Source organism: Lagenorhynchus albirostris, chromosome 4 (genome assembly GCF_949774975.1).
Source record: "Lagenorhynchus albirostris chromosome 4, mLagAlb1.1, whole genome shotgun sequence".
NCBI classification, from domain to species: Eukaryota; Metazoa; Chordata; class Mammalia; order Artiodactyla; family Delphinidae; genus Lagenorhynchus; species Lagenorhynchus albirostris.
The window spans coordinates 3,659,363-3,680,126 of NC_083098.1; the positions used below are offsets into that span (position 1 = coordinate 3,659,363).

Sequence of the window (20,764 nt, forward strand, 5' to 3'; positions counted from 1 at the left end):
GGGCAGATTCTCGAGGCTAAGACTGGTCCCTGGCTGACAGCCAGCAGAGAAATGGGACCTCAGTCCTACAACCACAAGGAACTGAAAGCTGCCACAACCCCATGAACTCGGAAAAGCCTCCAAGCCTCAGGTGAGATCACAGCCACAAGCCAACAGCTTGCATCCAGCCTAGTGAGTGCTGAGCAGAGAACCCAGCCAGGCCTTCCCGGGACTTCTGACCTACAGAACTGTGAGCAAACAAATGGTGTTGCTTTAAGATGCTATGTGGTATTGGGTTATGCTCAACAGAAAACTAATGCAATGCCCGTTTTATAGGTGTAAAAACTGAGACATTATAAAGAATAGTAGGCAGACTAGCATGCAAAGAAAGAAAAGAGGGAAGATGAAAATTTCTTCAACTGGCTACTTCTGCATATTCAGTTTTTCATTAAGGCATAGATTTGCCCTGAAAAGCACTATGAATCCTCGCTGCCTCACTTACTCTCAGAGAGAAGGCACATTTCTATTATTTTTTCTGCACTTCCCCAGAGAGATTCATGTTTTCCTTATTCACGTGATAATTCAAGATACACTAGAATTTTATTTTAAAGCAAGACTAGAACTTATTCTGTTGGGAATTGTTAGGATATGTGATGAGTAACCAATCATTCTGCTACCAGCCCTTTATCCAGAGTTAGCAGAAGGTCCCTACCAGGGTCTGAAATACGAGTAGATTCAACTATTCAACCTACAGAAAAGCGACATGGGAGCTTCCCGAGTCTCTGCTTGTGCCCAGTACACAGTTTCTGAAATATAATCAAGTGCCTGGTTGGTGACCGTTCTTACCCTTGGAGTTTCCTCATGTGTTGGCACTGTTGTTAATTCAAAGGTTAGGAAGAGTGTTCCAAGTTAACTGTCCAATTAGCTCTACAACACAGAATTACACTGGGGGTGGTAGCTCAGGCATTGTGAACGTAACAGTATAACTAAGTTTCAGTAAAAAAAAAAAATATAGGTTAAGTAGTTCTCAAATGACTATTGAATAAGCTAGGAGGAAAAGAATTTTCAATCTCACACACGCTTAAAAGCTCATCTCCTCCCCCTTCTGCAACTTGGTCTCTTAACAAAGACTCTGAATGAGAAAAGAATGGGCTTTCAGTCTCCGTCTCCCATCATTTCTTGATGATCATGTACCCTGTGCTAAGCACTGCACGGAGGGTGTGGATGCTGTCAGTATGAAGCCAAATGAGACACAGCTCTCAGACCTGAAGGTGCTTACAGCCGTTTGGGATGTGGCTGGCACTGTGGAGACCAACTGTCTCACCAAAAACTCCAACAATGATCACAGCACAAAGAAACTTCCTACGAATTCCTCCCCAGCTGCAGGAGCCCACAAGGCTTCCAAAGCACTTATTTTCAATGCCATTTTCTTTGTGCCCAGAGACAGGGGGACCACATACCAGGGGCCCCTCTATTGAATGGGTTGTTTTCAATTTGCTCAATTAGGATTTCTTGGATCCTAGGTTCAGTCCTGGGAAGAGAATAGATATCTCCAGATTGCTATGCATTTTTGTCAAAGCAGCGGAGGTACCCCGGAAGTGGTACATATGAATAGTAGGGAAAAGTATAATCCTAAATTTATAATGCTATTAGAGTTTCCTCCAAAGATCTTAAAAAGCCAATATTTAGAAAACATACGTCCTGGTATTTTAGCCAACTGTGCTTGGGATATTAGATCACGCACAGGTTTCCAAATTGTTGACAGTAAATTTAAAGGACCCTGGCTGTGGAGCCAACGTCAGGTTTACTAGACCCCATTCTAATTTATACAACTTTTTCTTAGCTTTCTATCTCCCTATCATCATCAAATACTATTCGCTGAAAACCTATGGCATATGCTTAATACTAACTTTAAGAAGTGTAATTTTTTAAAAAGGTGATGTTTACATTGAGATGCAAACTCAAGATGCATGTCAAGACTTACAAAAGCTAGTAACCACCATGGTGTATTTTCAGCCTTCCTTAATTAAGAATAAAATCACTCACTAGACTCTAAATTACATTGAGTTCCTTTCTTCCTCCCTCCCTCCCTCCTTTCCTCCCTCCCTCCCTCCTTTCCTCCCTCCCTCCCTCCCTCCCTCCTTCCCTCTCCCTCTCTCTCTCTCTCTCTCTCTTTCTTTCTTTTCACATTTCCACATCCTAACAAAAGATGTGAACATAGGATGTCTTTTTTTCCAATTCACCAATAATCGTCCATAAACTCACAGCCATAAGGAGGAAGCCCACATCTGGCTGGGGCTGGGATGCCTGGTGACATGTGGAGTGTCCCCAGGACACTCCCCAGCAGTGTCCCCAGCTATCAGCAGAGATGCTTCTCCCTCCAAACCCGCTATTCTTCACGGAATGGCTTTGAACACAGCACGGAGAGTGCATCTCAGTGATACGTGCCTCGCTTGTTGTTTTCATGGTCTGTTCCAGAAAGGAAGCATCAAACTTAAAAGCTTATTTTCCGGGATTTCGGATACAAGTAAGTTCCTTCCATTTATCTGAGGAATCCTATATAAAGCCAGGTTTTATAAAATGGAGAAGATATAACACCTGCATACAAGGGGGTTGATGACGTTAATATGTTATTTTCAAGAAAAAGGAGGGTTACTTGGCTTCTGTAGCCAAGGCTGCTTCTCCTTCATAGACGGTCAGCATGTGACCCTCCCCTACTAGAGGCTCCCCGTGGTGCCAGGAAAGCCATTACTTTACACAGCACTTAAGGATGAAAGGTGCTAATGTAATTATTTTTATATTAAACGACAAACTGTTAGGATGCAAATAACTCTAAGAAATACAAAGTGAGAAATAAACACACACCCGTCTGGGAAAGAAACAGCAGCCATCCCAAGGCGCTCCTGATGTTAGGAAAGCTATTTTCTATTTTGCTCTTATAAGTTGGTTGGAAAAGGAAGCTTTATTATCTTTCAAAAGTCTTCTATATTGATAATAACGTCTGGAGATTAGGAGTGTGAGATCTTAGGAATTTTAATGAGACTGTTTGTGACTCGCCCAAATGAACCCAAAGGTAAATGAGAAGCTTGGGGGAAAACACCCAGAAATTCTAAAATGTGTGATTGGTGGTCTACATACTGATCAACTCCACACCAACAATACTTCTCTTTTCTAGGTGATTTTGAAAATTTTCCGGGACGCTGTCGTGTGGAAGTGGGTTTGGGAGAATGCACAGGGTGGGGCTGGAAAGAAGGTACAGTTTAGGGGGGAACTTTACTGTCTTCTCTTTTTTTTTCCAGAATGCCAAAGATAATATTCAATGATATGTTTTGAAGCACTCTAGAGTGCTTATTACACAGAAACTGGAAAATAATAAAACTAAAAATAGAGCTACCATATGACCCTGCAATCCCACTCCTGGGCATATATCCAGAGAAAACCATAATTTGAAAAGACACATGCACCCCAATGTTCACTGCAGCACTATTTACAGTAGCCAAGACATGGAAACAATCTAAATGTCCATTGGCGAATGGATAAAGAAGATGTGGCACATTTATACAATGGAATATTACTCAGCCGTAAAAAGAATGAAATAATGCCATTTGGAGCAACATGGATGGACCTAGAGATTATGATACTAAGTGAAGTACATCAGACAGAGAAAGACAAATATCATATGATATCACTTATATGTGAAATCTTTAAAAAAATTACAAATGAACTTATATACAAAACAGAAACAGATTCATAGACATAGAAAACAAACTTATGGTTACCAAAGGGGAAAGGGGAGGGGAGGGATAAATTAGGAGTTTGGGATTAACATATACACACTACTAAATATAAGATAGATAAACAACAAGGACCTACTGTATAGCACAGGGACCTTCACTCAATATTTTGTAATAACCTATAAGGGAAAAGGATCTGGAAAAAATAGATATATATGTATGTATAACTGAATCACTCTGCTGTACACTTGAAACTAACACAAGATTGTAAATCAACTATACTCAAAAAAAATTCTTAAGATTTAATAAAGAAACAAAAAAGAAAATAACTATTACTAAGCCCTTTCTTATTATGTCAAATATGTGGGTATATCCACTACTGATGATTCATTTTACTATGATGAATGCAGCATCTGTGTGCAAACGACGCAGAGTGCTGGGGATCAGGGAGAGGCTTGAGGCCCCGTGAAGAAAGGACGGGCCCGTAGGAGACAAGGCAACCGGGACTGACCCGGGCGGACACTGCCTCGGGGAAAAGTGGTCGCGCCGCACCCAGCGGCTCCAGCCCCGTGTTCCGACTTCGTTTCCTGTCACTTCCTCTCACACACGCTGGGCTCCCACGAAGTCCCTGAGCTCTCGGCCTGGGCTGAGATCCCAGCTCCATCCCTGACCAGCTGTACGGCCTCAGGCAAGGGGCCTCAGCTGTCAATATCTCCGACCCCTCCTCTGTAAGATGAAACCGATCGCAGTGCCTCCCTCACATAGTAAAGAGTCAACGGGAGCTCTTTTTTAAAAAAATTTATTTTATTGGAGTATAGTTGATATACACTTGTGTTGGTTTCTGGTGTACAGCAAAATGATTTAGTGATGTATATTTTTTCATATTCTTTTCCATTATGGTTTATTATTAAGATATTGAATATAGGTCCCTGTGCTATACAGTAAGACCCTGTTGTTTATGTTTTATACATAGTAGTGTGTACACGTTAATCCCAAGCTCCTAATTTATCCCTCCCCCTCCCCCTTTCCCCTTTGGTAACCAAAAGTTTGTTTTCTATGTCTGTGGGTCTGTTTCTGCTTCATAAATAAGCTCGTTTCTGTCATATTTTATTTTATTTTATTTTTTGGCCGCACGGCACAACATGCGGGATCTTAGTTCCCACACCAGGGATCGAACCTGTGCCCCCTGCAGTGGAAGGACCAAGTCTCAACCACTGGACCGCCAGGGAAGTCTCTCTGCCGTATTTTAGATTCCACGTATAAGTGATATCATATGATATTTGTCTTCCTCTGTCTGGCATACTTCACTCAGTAGGACAATCTCTAGGTCCATCCATGTTGCTGCAAATGGCATTATTTCATGCTTTTTATGGCTGAGTAATATTCCATTGCATATAAGTGCATCTTCTTTATCCATTCCTCTGTCGATGGACACTTAGGTTGTTTCCATGTCTTGGCTATTGTGAATAGTGCTGCTATGAACATTGCATGTATCTTTTTTTTTTTTTAACATCTTTACTGGAGTATAATTGCTTTACAATGGTGTGTTAGTTTCTTCTGTATAACAAAGTGAATCAGCTATACAGAGCATGTATCTTTTTGAATTATGGTTTTGTCTGGATATATGCCCAGGAGTGGGATTGCAGGATCATACGGTAGCTGTATTTTCAGTTTTTGAGGAACCTCCATACTGTTTCCCATAGTGGCTGCACCAATTTACATTCCCACAGCAAGAGCTCTTTTTATGTTTACTTTCTCTAAATAAATTCGCAGTGAGAAAAATGTCTCATAAAGCCGCCGACCTTGGACTGATTTATTCGACATCCATCAGGAAGTCTGTTCCCATGTCCATGAAACTCAGAGAAGCCCTCTGTGTTCATAACATGGGAATTTGGGGCAGATAAACAGGAGGCAGGAGTTTCAAAGCCTCGAAAACTTTCCTTTTTATGATACGACACTGTATCTCATATAAATACATTATTGGCGCGTCCCCACGGTTCTCTTCATTATCTTCTACACATCGCTCAAGGTATTACACCGTATGATATATTGGTGGTAATAGCTGTTATGATTCACTGATTTAATATTGTCTTTGGGACCACACCTGTGAAGAGTCAGTCCTCAAGTCCAGTATCGCATTGTTTTTGTGGGAAAACCAAGTGTCAAATCATCTGGCCCTGAGGTCAGATGCAGGAGTAGAAAACAGGCATTGGGAGACCTGGGTTAAAGAAAGGCCAGGGGAGGGAGACACGAACCACTTAGCTACAAACCACTACGAACCCAGCTACGAACCACTTAGACACGCTCCTCAGTTTGAAACCAAAGGAATTGTTTCACTGGTCTCCATACACTGTTGCAGAAACAACACACATAGTTTGGCAGAGACCAAATCCATTAAAAAAAAGAAAAAGAAGAAGAATGTACTGCTCTTACATCTGAGACAGTAACAAAAGCAGTGATCTTTACTGGTTCACTACGCGTGTATCATCATTGCACTGCAGCCCACACCCGAGCAGGAAATAGCCAAACACAGAAAGACCCAGAAGAGAGACCCGATGTTGTCATTTTCACTGTCCACTGCAATGTGGGAACTTTTTCAGGTGTCACTCAGCCTGGAAGTTACTATCTTTCTACCCAAATCCAGATGATCTATAGACCCCTGCCCAGTGCCCCAGAGAGGAGAGACCATTCCCAGGCAGGAAGCAGCTGCCCCAGGCATGTTACCGAGAGTCGACTGCAGGTGCCCGAGCTTCCTTAGCTGCCAGTCTTACTGGAACCTAGAGCAGGAAATTAGGAAGAGCAGCTGTTCTGGCTATAATAATCCACTAGGTGAAGGTTTGTGCTTAAAATCAAAGTTCTGAGTTATCGCGGTGGGAGCCACCGGGGAACCTCTGAGGTTAGACAGAAACAAAGTGCCACGTTGGTGGGACTCTTATAGGCACAGACGTCATGGGGAAGGGATCGAGGGCTACCAAGGACAAGAAGCCAGAGACAGAAAAGGACGCGGATGCAGACGTCGCCCTGGGTTACATCGCACTGAGGAATGGACCAGCTCCCTATCGAGGAGGTGCGAATTCATGGCACAGGTGCTCACGTGTTATTTGTGATTAGGGGCTTGTTTCTAGGCATGGAGTGTCTGTGTATCTATCAGCTCAAACGTCACTTCCAGCCAAGTCTCATTGATTGGAAGGGGCTGCCTGGAGCTCTGCGTTGATAAGGTATCCAAGTCTGGGGCTTGACTCAGAAGCTGACCTTGACGGGCAGGGGATGGAAGCGGGCCCTGGGTGCAGGGTTGGGGGAGGTTAGCAGTCTCGGCGACAAATCCTAGGCCTTAGCTGGTGGGTAAATCATATGTGGTTCCTGACCTGTATGTACAGTCATTCTCAGTGCATCTTTTTGCTCTCATGATAAAGTTCTAAGTCCAAGGAATCCTTTAAGATTTGTTTAAGATCGTTACCTGAGATAAGTACATCTTTGAAAACAATTACTGTCAAAATGCTGGGGCCAAGCAAATGCACAGATGACAGTCCTCACAGCCCGTGCCAAACAAGACCAGCTTCTGTGTGAGCCACGGGGTTGGGTGGCGGGGTGGAGGTCTCTGTATGCCTCACGCTCAGTCCCACCAGGGTTAAGAGGCCCGTGCTATCACGCAGAGCGGGGATTTAGAGCCGTCTGTGAAATTCCATCAAAAGAAACCGAATAAATCCCTTCCTGGAAGGCTAAGTCAAGGCTGATGTGAATCTTGCATTCACAGCTGCACACACTCAAGATGGGCAACAGATCAAGGGCTGTGCACAAAAGCCCGGCGTCACTGGAGAGAAGCAACAAGGCAACAGATGTTCTGGACTCTGTTCAAACTGGCTGCCTCGCTTTGCGTTTGTCCTCTTCTCACTGGTGGCCACTTTTGATATCGAATCAGGTTTCTGATCTTCATCTTTATCACCTGAGTGGAGTAAGACCCAGTTTAGGAACCTGAGCCCTCATTCTGTGTCACCGGCCCTGAGTGACGTTAAGTACAAAACCACAGTCCCAGTCATTGAAATCGGGGCGTCAACTGCGTGCCGGGCACCATGCAGAGCGTGTTCCTCATGCCCTTGTATTTAGAAGTCACGACATAACAAGAATCATGCTAAGACAGAGTCTTTTTTTTCAGAAAAAAAAAATTGGGATTTTTATTGTAATTGCATGGGAATTACTTTTATCAATCTGATAGATTTGACATCTTTACGATATTGAATCTTCCAATTCACAAACATGATATATCTTTCCATTTATTTAGATCTGGTTTCAGTAGCTTTATCATTTTTCTCCGTGTGCTGGACATCTTTTTCTTCATTGAAGTACAGTTGATTTACAACGTTGTGCCAGGAGATCCTTTTTTAAGATCTATTCCCACATACTTTGTATCTGTTGATGACACTGTAAGTAGTATCCTGTTTTATTGCATTTTCTGTTTTTCATATATAAAAATAAAATTGATTTTCATACCTGGATTTTGTATCCTGTTGACTACCAAATTCTCTTATACTTTGAGGTGTTCTACATGGACAAGCATATTATTAGCAAATAATGATAGCTTTGCTTCTTCCATTTCAATCCTTACACATTTTATACTTCTTTTCCCCCTTACTGCCATGGTTAAGACCACCAGTACAAAGCTGAATGGAAAAATCATGATTTGGGGAATCTGTGTCTTGTTCCTGATCTTAAAGAGAAATGCTTTCAATGTTTTATCATTCAGTATTGCTATTGTTATAGGCTTTTTTTGTTTTTTTGTAGGTTGTCAGATTAGGGAAGTTCTCTTTTATTCCTAACTTAACCTAAAAGGGTTTTCACTTTCTGGGTTTTGTACGTAACTAGGAAAACCTTATGCTGGGAAGTTAAGAAACATAAAAGACATAGAGCCTTGATGTGTTCCAGGCACGGTGCCCAGCACTTTACAAGTGTTTCTTTACGACAGCCTGATAAAGCAAATGCTCAGATTCATGATGAAGAGGCACAGAGGTCAAGGAACTGGCCAAGGCCACTCACAGCTAGCAGGTGGCAGGAGTGGGATAGGAATTCAGGCGGTCTTAGGAAGTGGGCACTCTAACACTGCCACAGGGCAGAGGAGGCACGGAGACCCAGGGAGATGAACTCAAGCCCAGGGTCGCAGAGTTGGACCTGACTCAGAGGCAGGAGTGGAACCCTTCTTGACCTCAAAGACTGAGCTCTCAGCTGCTCTCCTGTACTTGCCGAGGGTTGGCCAGAAAAAGGCTTTTTCCTTTATTAACCTTTACTATATGAGGCTGTACTATATTGCCTTAAGAAATCCAGTTACTGCATCGTTGATACATATTTTCAGGCCAAGTCTCACCTGGGAATAAAGTCTGAATTCTCAGATTTTGCTTCTAAAATCATCCGTGCTCTCTCCTGTTTCAGAGGAGAACGTGTGGGGTCACGCCCACATCCACATCACCAGACGGAGACAGACAGGTTTTCTAAGAGCCCTCTGACTACGTGCCCTGGATGGTCTGATTTAAAGGCATGAGCCACACAGCGGGTTCTAAAGCCCTGGGGCTGGTTTCTAGGTTGGTGGATGAAGTGCAGCACAGGCTGCTGCTTTAACACCACCCACTCACCACGCCTCGCAAGGATGGGGGAGCGTGTGTGAATGTCACAGCATAGATGGGAATCTGGATGCATTCCAAAGCCAAATGCAAATGCTCTTGGAGTGCCCTCGGCTTCATTCCCTTCACACCTCTCCTTGCCGGTACTAAGGGACGAAGGGAGTAATAGCAGCAAGTACATTTATTCACACACTCATTTTTCTGCAAAAACTCCAATGCCATTGCTTCTCAAGGACAGGTCGAGAACATGACGTTTCCTACGGAAGCAAACTCAGAAAGCTTTCAAACCAGAAAACAATGTGCAAGGAGGAGCATAGATTTAAGAAAGATACCTTAATGTGAAAGCCAGTCTGAAGCCTGGTTTTGTTGATAAAATCATACACTGGTATTCCCCAACCAATTTCACCAACATACTCAGGTTTATATTTGGCCGGCAAGCTTCTCTTTGAGGCAGGCCTCTGTAAATATCTGAGATCTCCCGTTTTTTCTAATGCAGGACGCTTTTCTCCTATATAGGAAGTATGCTGAGCAACTTTAGGGAGATGGTCCTTTACATAATCTGGGCCTTAAAACAGAAAGAAAAAAACACTTTGAAAAAATCTCCACACTTTATTCTAAGATGCTTTATTCTAAATGGTGGAAATAATAACAACTAATGCTTGTATGTCATTGACTATATTCTAGGTGCTCTCATAAGCCTTTTAGATATGCTAATTCAATTACTCCTTGTATTAACCAAGTGAAGTTGGGCGTATTATTTCCCCCAGTTTATACGTGGGGAAAACAAGGCCCAGAAGGATTGGTTACTTGTCCAGAGTCACAGCTAATGAGCCTACAGGCTGTCTCACGGTTTTCTTTATAACCAACTTAATACAGACACGTTCTTTTTTAAAATTTATTTTATTGAAGTATAGTTGATTTACAATGTTGTGTTAATTTCTGCAGTACAGCAAAATGATTCACTTATACATACACACACACACACATATATATATATATATATATATATATATATATATATACATTCTTTTTCAGATTCTTTTCCATGATGGTTTATCACAGGATATTGAATATAGTTCCCTGTGCTATACTGTAGCTATAAGTCTGCTATAGTAGGACTTGGTTGTTTAGCCATTCTCTATATAATAGTTTGCATCTGCTAATCCCAAACTCCCAATCCATCCCCCCCAACCTCCTCGCCCTTGGCAACCACAAGTCTGTTCTCTATGTCTGTGAGTCTGTTTCTGTTTTGTAAATAAGTTTATCATTTGTATCATATTTTAGATTCCACATATAAGTGATATCATATGGTATTTGTCTTCCTCTGTCTGACTTACTTCACTTTGTATGATAATCTCTAAGTTCATCCATGTTGCTGCAAATGGCATTATTTTGTTCTTTTTTATGGCTGAGTACTATTCCATTGTATATATGTACCACACCTTCTTTATGCATTCATCTGTCAGTGGACATTTAGGTTGTTTCCATGTCCTGGCTGTTGAATAGGAGACACAGTCTTTACACTAAAACTCCTCACTAATACCACATTTGCAGGATGTTGGTCTTTAGACATCGAGATGTTTTATCTAGAGAGATAAAATCCTGAAACGAGGATTAGAAAATTCCCCAAATGTATTAGAAGCCGTGGGAAGATGGAGAGAATTGTCAGATGAGGACAGCTCATAACGGATGATGCCCAAAGGCAGGGGCATTTAATAAACATCGGTATTTTAAATGTAAGACAATGAACAAAGGAATCAATGAATTGTGGAAGTGGGTGAAGCAAAAATAACAGGAGGTGTGGGAAAAGATGGCTTCCATACACTTGGTGTTGAAAGCTGATGACGTGAACATGTGAAGAGGAGCCAGAATGGTCCTGATTAGAACAGACAGTGATCTGCAGGAAGAGTTTCGGAAGTCCCGGAACCAAAGTGGCTGCAGGATTGTCTGGGCAGGTTGGGGAACACAAAGAAGAAACGTCACTCCTCTTACCCAAGGTGAACCCCAGACCTTGGAAGTGGAGGCTGTGCTGTGGTCACGGTGTCACCTGGCCCTTCCTGACCCCGTGGCCCCTCTCATTTTGTCTTGGGTCGTGGAGCTCAGGGTTTGCAGGGAGCACAGGTGGGCGGGGGGTTGACCACATGCTCCGATGCAGTGATCGCTGTGGTTACAAGTCTATACCTGGAGACATCATCCAAGCTTTCCAAGGGAGCTGAAAATGTGAGAAATCGCTCCCCAGACACAGGCTTGGGGCAGATGTTGCCCCAGCTTCCCAGTCACCGCGGCTCCCATGACGCCTGCGTGTTCACTGTGCCTCATTTCCCGTGACGGACCCGTCGTGGCCCCACGTTCTCACTCAGGTAAAGTATAGGATGGCCCAAGCATGAAAAACTGTTTTCTCTCCCAATGTGACGGGTGTTGAGGGCTCACCTACAAAACTCCTGCCATAAGGAAAATTTTGCAATCTCCTCCAAACAGCATGAAATTACAACTGTATTAGTCTTGCTGGAAGTTCAGGGTATTTTGAGGCTGGTGTTTTCCCAAATGTTCCCCTAATATTGCTCCCATGAGTGACCATGACAAAGCCTAGGCATGAACTGGGGGTTCTCTATTGTCAAATACACTTGAGAACGCTATCCGTTTGCCGTTGAGAGAGTCCCAGCACATGAAAGTGTGTTAAAAGTTCTGAGAAATCCGGGCTTCCCTGGTGGCTCAGTGGTTAAGAATCCGCCTGCCAATGCAGGGGACACGGGTTCAAGCCCTGGTCCGGGAAGATCCCACATGCTGCGGAGCAACTAAGCCCATGCACCATAGCTACTGAGCCTGTGCTCTAGAGCCCATGAGCCACAACTACTGAGCCTGTGCTCGAGAGCCCGTGCACAACTACTGAGTCCGCGTGCCACAACTACTGAGTCCACGTGCCACAACTACTGAGCCCGTGAGCCACAACTACTGAGCCCATGTGTCACAACTACTGAAGCCCACGCGCCTCGAGCCCGTGCTCCAAAACAAAGAGAAGCCACCACAATGAGAAGCCCACGCACCGCAACGAAGAGTAGCCTCCGCTCAGCCACAACTAGAGAAAGCCCACGCGCGGCAGTAAAGACCTAACACAGCCAAAAATAAATAATAAATTTATTAAAAAAAAAAAAGTTCTGAGAAATCCTGCGGTAAATTAACCTGTTTGCAATTATGTAATCCAGCGTTTCCCAAACTTATCTAAACATGGATCCTTTTCCTCGTTGGGTCACCTGTATGCATCCTGCAGACACCAGCAGATTTGGGAAAATATTGATCCTCCATGTAATTTTCGGTTGTTGCTAAAATTTTGTCGTCACCTCACACTATTGCAAAAGTGAGAGCAGACGTATATCTGTAGTTATTCCTTGTCACTCTGCAGACCACATTTTTTAAAAGACCAATTACTTGACAGCTGAGTCTAAACACTTCGTTTTAGACAGAATCGTAGAAAGTGAACGTGCTTTACAAGCCGAGGGTGGGGAGAGGAGCTCCCCAGAGAATCTAGCTTCTCTGTGGCATTTCAGTTGAGTCACTGGACTTTCCTGAAACCCCATGTCCTCCTGTGTGCTTTAGAAATAGCGTGATGCAGCGTGAATGGCACAGGAAGTTCTGGGACATCCCTCCCTGGCTGCATAGCTGACGCAGGCACCCGCCTATACAGCAGAGGCAGCTGAGAGTCACTGTCTGCAGTGGGCCAGGTTCACGGTTCACAGCCGTCCCCTGGAGCCGGCCTGATGCTCACCTAACCAAAAAATCCACTCTCACCACCCAGCCAGCAATGCAGACATGGGGTTTCCCTGATGGGCAGTTCCACGGGTGTCTGGCTTTAAATGACCCATGTTTCCCTCCCCTAACCCTCATCCTCCAGAGACTCTCTGCTGGATCCGATTCCCTGCTTCAAGGTCAAACTTCCAACTCCTGTCCCACCCACAGTCGCTTTATTTTTCCTTTAACAGCTATCATCTCTGTTCGACGACTGTTGCTACGTCCCTTAGGGTGTTCCTAGCTGTTTTTCATCTTATGGCACGTTTTCTTGGGTCGTTCATTGTTTTCCCCAAAACCCCGGCCCCCATTTGCCAGCCATGAAGTTGACAGCTCCTGGGTTAATAAAACCCTCATGTGCCCATCTGCTTTGGGGTTCTTGTCAACACCTGAAGACCAGCTCCAAGGGGAAAACCCGCAGCTGTAATCCTGAAACAGAGCTGCCCAGCACTGGTCTACTGCCACGGGAGCCACGTCATGATGGGGGAAGGAGAGGTACTTCCATTTACATCTGTGCCAGGCTTCATGGGTCCTCATTTCTGCATCTTCCTGCCCTGGAGAAACTGTGATCTCACGGCCAGCGGGTAGATCCTGTCTCCCCTGTACGTGCCCAGCATGGCTTGTTCATCAGTGTCTGAAATTCTCAAGTTACGGTCGAAGATGTGGTTTTGAAGCTAAACTACCGTAGGGTCAGATCCTGGCTTTGTCTTGTGCTTTGTGACCCAGGGAACATCATTTGGCCTCTGAGTTTAGGCTTCTCATCTCTAAAATGAAAAAAGACACACGCACCCCAGTGTTCATAGCAGCACTGTTCACAACTGCCAGGACATGGAAGCCACCTAAATGCCCATCGACAGAGGAATGGATAAAGAAGATGTATTATATACATACAATGGAATGTTAGCCATAAGGAAAACAAAATAATGACATTTGCTGCAACATGGATGGACCTAGAGATTATCATACTAAGTGAAGTAAGTCAGACAGAGAAAGACAAATATCATATGATATCACTTATATGTGGAATCTAAAATATGATACACATGAACTTATTTACAAAACAGAAATAGACTCACAGACATAGAAAACAAACTTATGGTTACCAAATGGGAAAGGGGGGGGATAAATTAAGAGTATAGGATTAACAGATACACACCACTATATATAAAATAGATAACCAAAAATGACCTACTGTAGAGCACAGGGAACTACAGTCAATATTTTGTAATAACCTATAACGAAAAATAATCTGAAAAAGAATATATACATATGTGTGTGTGTATGTATAACTGAATCACGTTGCTGTACACCTGAAAGTAACACAACACTGTAAATTACCTATACTTCAATTTTTTTAAATGGTTAAAAAAAAAAAAAAGAATAGTGATGGCTGTCTGGTAGCCTTGCTGGAAGGAGAGGAAATAATTTTATTGAAAGAAGTGCTTATCTGAGCATCTGGCAAATAAGATGCAGCAATATTATTATTCGCGTCTCTTCCTCTTTCTTGTCTGTTCGCTTCTTGTTTTAATCTGATACTTTGCCTTACCGGTTACATTTTTTAAAATATATTTTAGGAGCTTTCACTGATAAATGATTTATTTCTTATTGTGAATAAACTTCCAAGCCTTTCCTGAGAGCTCTCCTAGATCAGGGGTTGGCAAACTTTTCCTGTAAAAGACCAGAGAGGAAATATTTGTGGCTTTGCATGCAGGGCATACAGCCTCTGTCTCAACTACTCAGCTCTGCCCTTTAGGGCAAGAGCAGTCATGGACCCTATGTAAACAAATGGGCGTGGCTGGGTTCCAATAAAAGTTTATTTATAGACACTGAAATTTTAATTTCACGTAATTTTCACATGTTACAAACTATTATCCTTCTTTTGCTTTTCCCCCCAACCATTTGAAAAAGTAAAAACCATTCTTTGCTCACAGGGGGCAGGACAAATTTGATCCAGGAGCCATAGTTTGCCAACCTCTGATGATGGTGGACAGAAAGGCAGCAGGTGCTACGGAGGGTGGGAAGAGGCCAGACCGGCGAATCCTGGCGGCTTCCCAACAAGCGTCACCTGTTGCCAACACTCGGAAAGGCCGGGCCACGGCATGTGTCAATAGAGAAAGAAAGTTCCATCCTGAGGCAGATGTCTCTTTCTGACTTCTCTCCTCTGCATTTGCAGTGTTTCAATTAATTAACGAACTCATTCCTTTATTCTCTCACTGATTGATTCATTCCTTCAACAAATAGTTATTGAACTGCACGCCAGGCACCGTTCCAAGTGCTGGGCGTAGAGCAGGGGACAAAGCCGAGACCCTGCCTTCAAGGAGCTTCTCTTGTGTTTGAGAGGCCGGTGATACTTGTAAACGGTCCCTCAGCATCTTTCATCTGGCTTCTCACAGTAACCTCCTAACTACTCTTAGCTCTAGCTTCTCTCCTATCCAATCCATCCTCCACGCAGCTGCCGGGAGGAATCTAAAACGGAGGTGAAAGAACATATCTCTTCTCCTAAAAATCATGAAATGGTTTTCTATAATGGTGCCTGTAATTGTTTTCATCCAGATTTCCTAGGATTTCTGACTAGTGTCTTCATAAACTGAGCCAAGCCTAGTGATGGCGTCTTACCTTCCTTCACCTTTCCTTACGATCAGAACCCATCTTTCAAGGCTTATTGTGAGTGCCGCCTCTTCTGGAAAACGTCCCTAATCCCAAGTCAAAATTAGACACTCGGTCTTCCCTGGTGGCGCTGTGGTTGGGAGTCCGCCTGCCGATGCGGGGGACGCGGGTTCGTGCCCCAGTCCGGGAGGATCCCACATGCTGCGGAGCGGCTGGGCCCGTGAGCCATGGCCGCTGAGCCTGCGCGTCTGGAGCCTGTGCTCCGCGACGGGAGAGGCCGCAACAGTGAGAAGCCCGCGTACCGCAGAAAAAAAAAAAAAAAACCAAAAAAAAAAACATTAAAAAAAAACTAGACACTCAGCGTGCTGCGTTCACAGGAGTCTATTTCATCTTTAAAAATATCATACTTATTGGATCTATTCCATTTGTAACCTCCTAGAGGGTAAAGGGTATATTTTATTTATCTCTGTGAACACCTAAAAAAATTTTTTTAATTGAAATAGATTTGACGTATAACATTGTGTACATTTAAGGTATACAACATGTTGATCTGATACATTTATATATTCTAGTATGATCGCCATTGTAGTGATAATTAGCACATCTATCATTTCTTTTTAGTGGTTGGACTAATTAAACTAGTTTCTTAGCAAGTCTGATGACAATAATACCATATTGTTGTCCATACTCGCTATGTGATGCATTAGAGCTCTAGGCTTCTTAGCTACTCTTTGCACGTCTGTACCTTTAGACAACATTTGTCCTATGCCACCAATTCCCAGCCCCTGGTGACCACCATTCTACACTTTAAGTGTGTGGCTTTTTTAGATTCTACGTATAACTGAGATCATACAGTATTTGTCTTTCTCTGTCTGACTTATTTCACTAAGCATAATGTCCTCAAGGTCCATCCGTGTGGTCACAAATGGCAGCTGTCCTCTTTCTCATGGTTGAATTATATATATAGATACGATATATACACACATGTAATCTCTGTAAAGTCTTAATTGTCAGCACAGTGCTTGGAACATAGTAGGTCCTCAAGAAGCATGTGTTGAATGCTGAAGAGAACTGTTTGTTGAATAAGTGAATTAAAGAATTCCATCATAAGATGGGAAGTACATAAAGCCATGCTGAGGGAGAAACGAGCAGTTCTTTAAATATCTATAGGCAACCTCATTTCCAGAGCTGCCTTAGACCCTCCTAGTCTGGACTTCATGATTCGACAGTTCAGGGTAAGGTCAGAGAAAGGGCTGCTTTTCACAACATTTATTCTGAATAGTTGGCGGCACAGAGAAGGATGAGTGCTCACGGCGATATCACTTCGTCCCATAATACGGCCTCATGAGTCAATTCTCCACTTCAGTGACCCAAATGAAACACACCAAGGAAATAAATCGACAGGCCTCGAGTGGAACACGGCAGTGAGTGTTTTAACACGTTTATTTGAAAACATGTTGACATGTTTTCAAATAAATTGGCCATTACAGACGTGCCATGCAGAACAACAGGGTTAGTCGGGGGAAGCAGACAAGGCAAAGGTCAGAGGGAGGGATGTGAAATACGAAACAAACTCTAAGGGACACATCCAACATATGCGCGTGGGGAAAGTAGAGGAGATGATAATTGTTATAACTGCTATGTGCACGGGGCTCTCCATTTCTAAGGACGGGCACACAGTGGACTCATGGACAGGAACAGCTCTAAACTCCGTATTTCAATGCAATTCGTGCAATTATCAATAGGTCTAACCATCGGATGACCTGGAAGACTTAGTTTGTCGATATGCGTTTGGAAGATGGCGGAGTAGGGAGGCCCTGATCTCATTACCCTCCCCCCCCCCACCAGCACGCCAAAATCACCACTCTTTACAGAGCAACTATGGAGGCAAAAGACCAGAAGGCTAGCAGGAAAGATCGTCTACGACTAAAGATGTAAAGAAGGAATCTCAATCAGACGGATAGAAAGGAAGGAGACACAGCATCCCCAGGTGGGTGACCCCTAGATGAGAGGATAATCCCAAATAGACAGGTGCACCATACAGTCTAAAGAGACCTCCTTCTCCTCCTCCAGCAGCATTGTCTGCTCTCGGGACAGACATTATTATTCCCTGAAGCGGTGAAGTACAGCTTGGTCCGTGTTTCATGTGTGAGGTCAGGGTCCCCAGCTATTTTAGGAGCGTGTCTTGTCTCTCTGCTTATCAAGCAGCCCCGGGTTAGGTCCCTTAGAGACTCAAACTGTCTTCTATTTGCTTCAAGCTTCCAAAGCATCCTGGGCAGTGCAGTGCACTAAGCAAATGCTTGGTAATATTCGTTGAAAGATCGACTACTTTAACATTAAGTTGCTGATGTAATCCAAAAGTATAAAATTCCCTACTTTTCCATGGGAACACAGAAAAAAGGCAGGATCAAAAAGTTTTGTAAACATCTCTGGACTTTTACTTGAAAAGTAAAGCTGACAGACTCATCTTGACAAAACTGCAACCAGGTGATTCTCTACATGTTTATCTCACCTGAAGACAAAATCTAAGTAGATAATAATAAATAGGTTTCAGAATTCCCTGGTGGCGCAGTGGTTAAGAATCCGCCTGCCAACGCAGGGGACACAGGTTCGAGCCCCGGTCCCGGAAGATCCCACATGCCGCAGAGCAACTAAGCCCGTGGGCCACAACTACTGAGCCTGCGCTCTAGAGCCCACGAGCCACAACTACCGAGCCCGCATGCCACAACTACTGAAGCCCACGTGCCTAGAACCCCTGCTCCGCAACAAGAGAAGACACTGCAATGAGAAGCCCGTGCACTGCAACAAAGAGTAGCCCCCGCTCGCCACAACTAGAGGAAGCCCGCGCGCAGCAACGAGGACCCAGTGCAGGCAAAGATAAATAAATACATAAATTTACAAAAAAATAATAATAAATAGGTTTCATTGTTTTGGTTTGGTTTTGACTTGGAATTTTCCTGTTTAAATGTGTGTAAAATAGTCAATTTATTATAAGGAACTCTTTACCATTCATGGAGACAGTCCTCAGACGTTCCCATGAGAAAAGGTATTAAGATGTATGTATGTAAAACTAATAAAAACCCACCAGAGCACTGCAAGTAACAGGAAGTCATCACAAATGAATTAAATAATAAGAAAAATCATTGTGTCATATTGTAAGATCTGAGGTCTGAGGAATCTGGGCTTGCTTAATGCCCAGCGATGTCCTCAGAAGAACAGACTCTTCCCAGGTCGTGCTCTGCATCCTCAGGGTACCAGGTCGCCTTCAGGCAAGCTCCCCTTGAGGCTGTCACAGCTCCAGGTATCATAATGCAGGTACCTTAATGCCCAAGAGGGGTTGTGTGTGTTTCACCAGTGGAGAAGCCCTTCCTCGAAAACAACAGGTGAATTCGTCTCTCATTTTATTGGTCAGAACTGAGTCATTTATCTCTTCCTAAAACCAAGCACTGGAAGAGGACTGGGGTTTCAGAGCCTGGCACGAATGAATCAGGGTTTAACCCTGAGTCATATGAAGCCAAATTATGCAACCAAACAAGACGGTGGCTCCCTGGAAAGGAGTGGGATGTGAGGCCCCTGACTTGTCTGACACAGAGCACGTAGGGAAACTCCTCACAGAAAAAAAGGAAACCACACACCCAATGCGACTTTTTTTTTACTGTTTTACAATCTACTTTTAATACCACATACAATGATTTGAAGTCACTACCATCTGGTTCTCGATCACATGCTGAATTATAATTCATTTGGTGTTTATGCTCTCACGCGTGAGGATATGACTTTACACGGAAACAGAGAAATGGAGGCCAGCCAGGGGCCCCGTCAGAACCCACCTTCACAAAATGCAGGGGAGAGAGGGCCGTGTTGCTCTCAAACCCTCTGAGCGAGAGCAGAGGTGGGCAAACTGTGCTACGGAGGGCCAGCGAGTAAATGTTTCAGACTCTGGGGCCTTAGCCTGTCTGTCACCACAACTCAGCTCTGTCTTTGCAGCACAAAAACGAGCCATAGGGACTTCCCTGGTGGTCCAGTGGTTAGGACTCTGCGCTTCCACTGCAGGGGGCACGGGTTCGATCCCTGGTCAGGGAACTAAGACCCTGCATGCCACGGGGCATAGTTGACTATCCTCTGATCTGGAGTGTGTCTCATATTTGCCTTTTATTTGACACTTTCTCCACGCATATTTTGGACAGAAAGCTTCTCCGTTTGTTTGCTGAGTCAAAGAGTTGAGTACATCACTGCAAAAATTAGTATTTCATTGAAATGCACTATTTTGCATCAAAAAGCCTACCTTTTATTTGTACAAAAGGTCCCAGAGAAAGCGTTGCTTTATTCTACTCTGCTGGTGTTAATTTGGCCCATCTCATTTCTGACTCTGTGATCACTGATTTTCATATTATTAGAGTTGTGTAAGTGACCAGTGAGGAGATGCAAATATAGTTAACCTGCCAGTGCAGATAAAAAATAGAAAAGTGGGTGGGATGATAAATGATACAGATGCACTGGAAATTAAAACACGAGGTAAGAGGGCTTCCCTGGTGGCGCAGTGGTTGAGAGTCCGCCTGCCGATGTAGGGGACACGGGTTCGTGCCCCGGTCCGGGAAGATCCCACATGCCGCGGAGCGGCTGGGCCCGTGAGCCATGGCCACTGAGCATGTGCGTCTGGAGCCTGTGCTCCGCAACGGGAGAGGCCACAATAGCTAGAGGCCCGCGTACCGCAGGAAAAAAAAAAAAAAAACACGAGGTAAGAATGACACTGGTTTACTGCTAAACAGGTATGCGTTGCTCTGTTCGTGCTCTGAGTAATGATGGTGATTACCACCTAATCCAGAGAGAAGAGCTTAACTAACTCTGGGCTGGGTGGAAACAGCTGCTATGGATTGTAAAATGTACCATCGACTTAATACTAGGTTTGCTTCAAAAAGAGAAAAGAAAAGAAACTTACTACTTTAAATGTAGGCATTGACAGCAAGGCACATCACAGACAAGTTAACATGTAATTTATGAAAATAACACTTCTTAGCCTTCATGAAATATGGCCATTTCCTTCTCTATCCC

The 20,764-nt window shown here is 43.8% G+C and overlaps 1 protein-coding gene across 19 annotated transcripts in view; it reads right to left on the reverse strand.

Annotated features, from left to right (window-relative positions):
* SPMIP2 (sperm microtubule inner protein 2) overlaps positions 1 to 20,764 on the reverse strand; it is a 160,916-nt gene that overhangs the window by 47,028 nt on the left and 93,124 nt on the right. For 8 of the 19 annotated variants that reach the window (XM_060147522.1, XM_060147521.1, XM_060147524.1 and 5 more), the window contains one exon: positions 9,655 to 9,887. The exons of 9 other annotated variants lie outside the window; for them this stretch is intronic. In XM_060147522.1, coding sequence (XP_060003505.1) covers positions 9,655 to 9,887 — 233 coding nt within the window. Of the gene's footprint in view, positions 1 to 9,654; positions 9,888 to 12,555; positions 13,945 to 20,764 lie in introns of those variants that run through there. 2 more of the 19 variants (XR_009540208.1, XR_009540204.1) reach the window with 1 other exon arrangement.